The sequence below is a fragment of the Nerophis lumbriciformis genome, linkage group LG01 (genome assembly GCF_033978685.3).
Source record: "Nerophis lumbriciformis linkage group LG01, RoL_Nlum_v2.1, whole genome shotgun sequence".
In the NCBI taxonomy this organism is placed as follows: domain Eukaryota; kingdom Metazoa; phylum Chordata; class Actinopteri; order Syngnathiformes; family Syngnathidae; genus Nerophis; species Nerophis lumbriciformis.
Window position 1 is genome coordinate 31,091,000 of NC_084548.2, and position 5,725 is coordinate 31,096,724.

Below are 5,725 nucleotides of genomic sequence, written 5' to 3' on the forward strand. Positions count from 1 at the left end.
CTCGGTTTATAACTGAACAATAAAAGTATCGATACAACAACACATTATTTTGGATTAATGCATGACTCATTTTTGTAATTGAACCATTACAGTTCTGAATATCATCCACCTAAATCCACTGTGTCTGTGCGTGCCCGTGATGCGGGTAACCATGGAAACCAGCATCCAATCGTGCAGGTCTGGAGCAGGGAACGTAGCATTGGTATTTATAACGGTCACACACACACACATACACACACACGCACACACACACACACACACACACACACACACACACACACACACACACACACACACACACACACACACACACACACACACACACACACACACATTTACAAGTGTTTTTTTTTTTTCAAATACAATATCAGCTTTACAGTGGCTTGGAACGAATGTCTCCGCTTTCCTTCCTCTGCATTAAGGTGTCACGCAACAGGCTGCAGCAACACTGTGGAGGAAAGCCCACTGCCACCTGTAAGTGCGCCTCCGCTGCAGACTGAGGATGAAGAAGCAGAATGTCCGGACCCTGTCGCTCATCCTCTGCATGCTGTCCTACTTGCTGGTGGGCGCCGCCGTCTTCGACGCGCTGGAGTCGGAGACGGAGAGCTCCCGCAGGCGCATCTTGGTGCAGAAGCGCAACGAGATGAAGAAGAAGTACCGCTTCTCCGAGGAGGACTACCGCGAGATAGAGCGGGTGGTTCTACAAGCTGAGCCCCATCGCGCCGGGAGACAGTGGAAATTTGCTGGTTCTTTTTACTTTGCAATTACAGTCATCACCACTATTGGTAAGACATCGTTTATCATGATATATTTCCACCTTCTCTGTCTGCTATTTAGTAACATGTTTAATAATGTTCTTATATTTCTTCCTACTGAGACTTGTTCGAATTTCAGATAAATAAGCAAAATATTCGAAAGAGCTCCCGTATGATGCAGTACAGTTTCACACTACTGCAAACTACTATCATTGTGTAACATCCACCAACCTCTCATTTGAAGGGTATGGCCATGCAGCACCGGGCACAGACGCAGGAAAGGTGTTCTGCATGTTCTACGCAGTACTTGGCATTCCTTTGACTTTGGTCATGTTCCAGAGCCTGGGAGAGAGGATGAACACATTTGTGCGCTACCTCCTCCATAAGACCAAGCAGTGTTTGGGTCTTAAGCTCACTGATGTGTCAATGGAGAACATGGTTCTCGTGGGCTTCCTGTCCTGTATTGGAACACTCTGTGTGGGGGCCGCAGCCTTCTCCCACTTTGAGGGATGGAGCTTCTTCCATGCCTATTACTACTGCTTCATCACACTCACCACTATTGGCTTCGGTGACTTTGTGGCCCTGCAGAAGAAGGAGGACCTCCAGGAGAAAACCCCTTATGTGGTTTTCAGCTTCATGTACATCCTGGTGGGGCTTACGGTCATCGGGGCCTTCCTGAATCTGGTAGTGCTGCGTTTCCTCACCATGAACAGTGAAGATGAGAAGAGAGATGCTCAAGAAAGGGCATCATTAAAGAGAGACAGGGGCCTTTTGGACGGGGCCCAGGGTCTTCATGCCGTGAGCGATCACAGTAGAAACGACCGTAGGGAGAGGAACAGGCACAACATCGGCAACAGATTCAACCAGAGTCCGCTCTTCATCCCGATGGAAGAGGGAACCAGCCGCACCAACCTCATTGTGTCTTCAGCAGAGGACCATGAGAGAGGGAGAAACCCCTGCAGACACAGATTGCATTTTCAAGTGACGGCAGATCAGCGTAAGGCAGAGTCAAGCCTGAGCTCGCTGTGTTCCTGTGTGTGCTACCGCCTGGGTATTTGTGATAGTCCTCTCATGGCCCACAGCCAACACAAAGGCTGTCACGGTGGTTCTGTTTACTACAACTCTGTCTCCTATAGGATTCACAGCAGCTCCCCAGGCTCCAGGGACAATACCGGGCTCTCCTCCCCTGGAAGCGCACACTCACCAGGGCTTAGCTTCCACCAATTTCCTCGTTCAAGGAGAAAGTCAGTGTGAGAGCCAGACAGGTCTGCATTGCAGTTTTTCCTTTTTCGAAATTTGTACCTCTTTTGGGAACGTTTGGCATGGAATATTTTTTGTAAAGAGATGCTGAGGTCCCAACACAATTACACAAGCTGCTGCTTTCCTTGCACGTTGCTCATGTGCATGCTGAATTGAATGTAAAGCACACAATGTGGAGATTTTAGTTTGTGTCAGACATACGATGTCTTTTAATCCATGTTTTTAAATGAAGGATGTCCAGACAGTGCTTCCCAATAACTGTATTGCTGTTCTGTGAAATAAGTGATTGATCCACAGTGATTCTTGCACCTGCTTTTGTCTAACCTGCATACACTTATAGGTCACACGTTGCTTTCACTATTTAATGAGATTCAAGAGTGTAAAAAGAAATAATGTTTAACAATGATTGAAATTGTCAGAGGTATTCATTCAACAATTTCTTTATTAGTATGATTGTAGTTTGCAGCTGTACAAAACTGTTCTGCATTATCACTGATGATGGACGAGTGATTAGTTTTTAATATTTGTACTTTTTTGTTTGTCTGTGAGTTAGTTAGTTAGTTAGCTCAAAAAGTTATTGGCAGATTTTGAAATTTTCAAAAAAGAATAATGAACAAGTGATAAGATTTTGGGGCTGATCCAGATTATTTCTACTCTTTTACCTTACGTTTCCTTTACAATGCTAAAATCAGTGTGGATGCTAGCAGCTCCGCCGCCACCCACAGAGACAAAGAGAGTGGAGGACTAACGAGACGGCTCACATGGTTTTATCCTAGTCTGTTTGCAAGTGACAGGCGAACAAGACAAACATGCACGGACGGACATCACATTTTGATTTATCCTTTGATTAATTAGCTCCACCGGGAGGTAAAGTTTTTGCTAAATTTTGTTTGTCTTTGTTAGTTAGCAACCTCACATAACAAGTTATGTGTGGATTCTGATTAAACATTTTTAGGAAATGTCAAATAAACTAATGCTTAGAATTTGGAGACGATCCGGATCACCGTCTGGATTCAGGATTTAAAAAAAAAAGATTGGTTTCCTATTGGGAGCAGAGGTCTGCGATCTCAGAGTGCTTTTCTAGTTTTTGCATGTGATTAGCAAACAAATGACAACTGATGATAATAGACAACAGTACAGTGGTATCTTGGTTTTTGCTAGTAGTCCCTACCAAAAACCTATACCAAAAAATGTATGAATGCCAAAGCAATTTTTCCATAAAAAATAATAAGTGCCTTTCAGGTAACCATCCGTGGTTAAGGTAAAAGAGCATGTGCGGTCCATATAAAATCTGCATATATTAATGCGATAATTGTTTGTGATTATTGCATACATTAACGCGTTAACTTCAACAGCCCTACAAATAATGTAAATCCAGAACCCCAAAAATATGAACACAAAACACATTGTATAGAGAATAATTATAGTTTTACATGCAGAAAAACAAAGTGAAATACATACAAATGAGAAATTTAATGTATACTCTTCACTTCACTTCAACGCACTAAACTTCACTGGCTCCCAGTCAGGCAGATAATGTATTACAAAATCCTTCTATATACTTTCAAGGCCATCACTCTTTCCTGTTTGTCTCACCTCCAGCATGCTCCATCAGATCCTCCTCTTCCATTCAGCTTGCTGTGCCATCAACTCGCCCCATCACCAAGTAAAGCACTCAGTTATTCTGCTCCAGTCATATCTTCAAATCTAGACTCAAAACCCACCTTTTCAAAATTGCATACTTACCGTAACTGACGCAACACCACAGGTGTCAAACTATAGGCCCGGTGGCCAGATCCAGCCCACCACATCATTTTACATGGCTGCGAAATAATATGCGTCAATAAAGAACCTCATATTTTTTTACTAAATGTACTAGTTTTTTCCATTTTGACATTAAAAAAATATATGTACTGCATGAAATTGCATACCTTTTTAAACTTGAATTGTGTCCAAGATTGCAACAAATATTATATTATCACACTTTTCAAACAATAAATATAATAAAATACATATAAAAATAAAAATAATAAAAATAAATACTTAAATATCTGCTTCACTTAGTTATTCATCAAATTGTACGCTGTAAAAATGCCAAAAGATTTTACTGTAAAATGTACGGTGGTTTTTACAGCATATTACTGTAATTGAACATTTTTTACCATTGTTTGTTATTTTACGATACAATTCTGTCAGCTGAGCTGCCATTTTTTTTTTACCATAAAATAAGAGTACCACATTTTCGTACGGCAGCTCAGTTGCCAAAGAAAAAAAAAATCAATGGTAGAGTTTTTCCATTTACATTAAAAACTACCATACATTTTACGGTTAAATTCTGGTAAACAAGCTGCCAGATTTTCCTTAAAAAACAGTGGTAGTTTTTTTCAATTACAGTAGTATGTTGTTAAAAAAAGCAACTGTATATCCATCCATCCATCCATTTTCTACCGCTTATTCCCTTCAGGGTCGCGGGGGGCGCTGGTATATTTAACAGTAAAATTCTGGTGACTGAGTCGCAGTTTTTTTTACTGTAATATCTACAGAACTTTTTTCACAGTGCACGTAAAAAAATAAAATCAAATGCATGGGCAAATTCATATATTATTCACTGTTACAAGCGGCCGGCCCTCTCCTTTGTTGTTTTATCATCCATCCATCCATTTTCTTTGTTTTGTCATTATATTGTTAATTATTTTATCTGTATACTGTAAAATGTCCTTGGGTTCTTTGAAAGGTGCTTGTAAAATAAAAGTATCATTATTATTATTATTATTATTATTATCATGAATTAACATTTAACATCACTTTTACCTCCATTGAAGACTCTGAAGACGATGATGCGTGGAGAGGAAACAGATTCGTTTGTTATGGGTAATGTTTGGCCATACAAAAACAGAGACAGTAAGCCTATACAATACACATTTTTTTTCAAAAACGGAATCATGCAAATATCAAGGTAGCACCGTATTACATTGTTAAATGTATACCTCTCTAACAATGTCAGTCGACACTGTCACTACTTGTACTCTCTGATACTTTATTCAGGTAGACAGTTCGCTTCATATTGAATCTTATTAGATTGTGCCACTGTACCTAATGATTTGTCCAGTGAGTGTATACTTTTATAGTAAAAAAAAAAGCCTTAATGAATTTAGACCCAGCACATGAGAAATGTGGCTTTCAATAGCTCAGTGAATTGAATACATCTCACAGTACTTTGTATCACATATCATTGAGGCCTTTGATTAGCATTAATGCACTGGAATGTAAACATGAGTTTATATTTAATGTAACAGATTACTGATACGATATGTAGCATGGTACCAGTAAACCTCCCACTATCTTGGAAAACACGACAGTGAGGCGGTGTTGACTTGGCTTGCTATCAGATTTGATGTGAGTCTCCTGTAGTGATGGTTCATTAAACAAGAAGAACTCAAACATGTTGTGTGTTGTTACTTTGTCCAAAGCATAAAATATTGTATTCTGGTATGTTTGTTCTTCTGTTTTACGCTTTTTCAATTACTTTGTAGATGAAAACAAGGATGTAACAGGCCTGTTTTATTCTGGCATCAACACAACATATAAGAGAACACTTTTTAATTTTCTCTCTTGACTATAAAAAATACTCACTGATATAATTATAAAAATATAAATTATTAATTTGTAGTTTGAAAGCATTAGTTGAACAAGGTTGGACATTTTCAACC

The 5,725-nt window shown here is 39.6% G+C and overlaps 1 protein-coding gene across 1 annotated transcript; it reads left to right on the top strand.

Moving 5' to 3' along the window:
• The first annotated feature begins 338 nt into the window (after nucleotides 1-338).
• On the top strand, nucleotides 339-5,436 carry kcnk15 (potassium channel, subfamily K, member 15). The gene is made up of 2 exons (XM_061979495.1): nucleotides 339-785; nucleotides 1,000-5,436. The coding sequence occupies exons 1-2, from the start codon at nucleotides 503-505 to the stop codon at nucleotides 2,007-2,009; spliced, it is 1,293 nt and encodes a 430-aa protein (XP_061835479.1). The 5' UTR covers nucleotides 339-502; the 3' UTR covers nucleotides 2,010-5,436.
• The last annotated feature ends 289 nt before the right edge of the window (nucleotides 5,437-5,725 follow it).

Excerpts from the sequence above, each read along its gene's own strand:
- kcnk15 (XM_061979495.1), top strand. The coding sequence starts at position 503 with ATGAAGAAGCAGAATGTCCGGACCCTGTCGCTCATCCTCTGCATGCTG. Across the intron at positions 786-999 it reads TACAGTCATCACCACTATTG|GGTATGGCCATGCAGCACCG; the intron begins GTAAGACATCGT and ends TCTCATTTGAAG.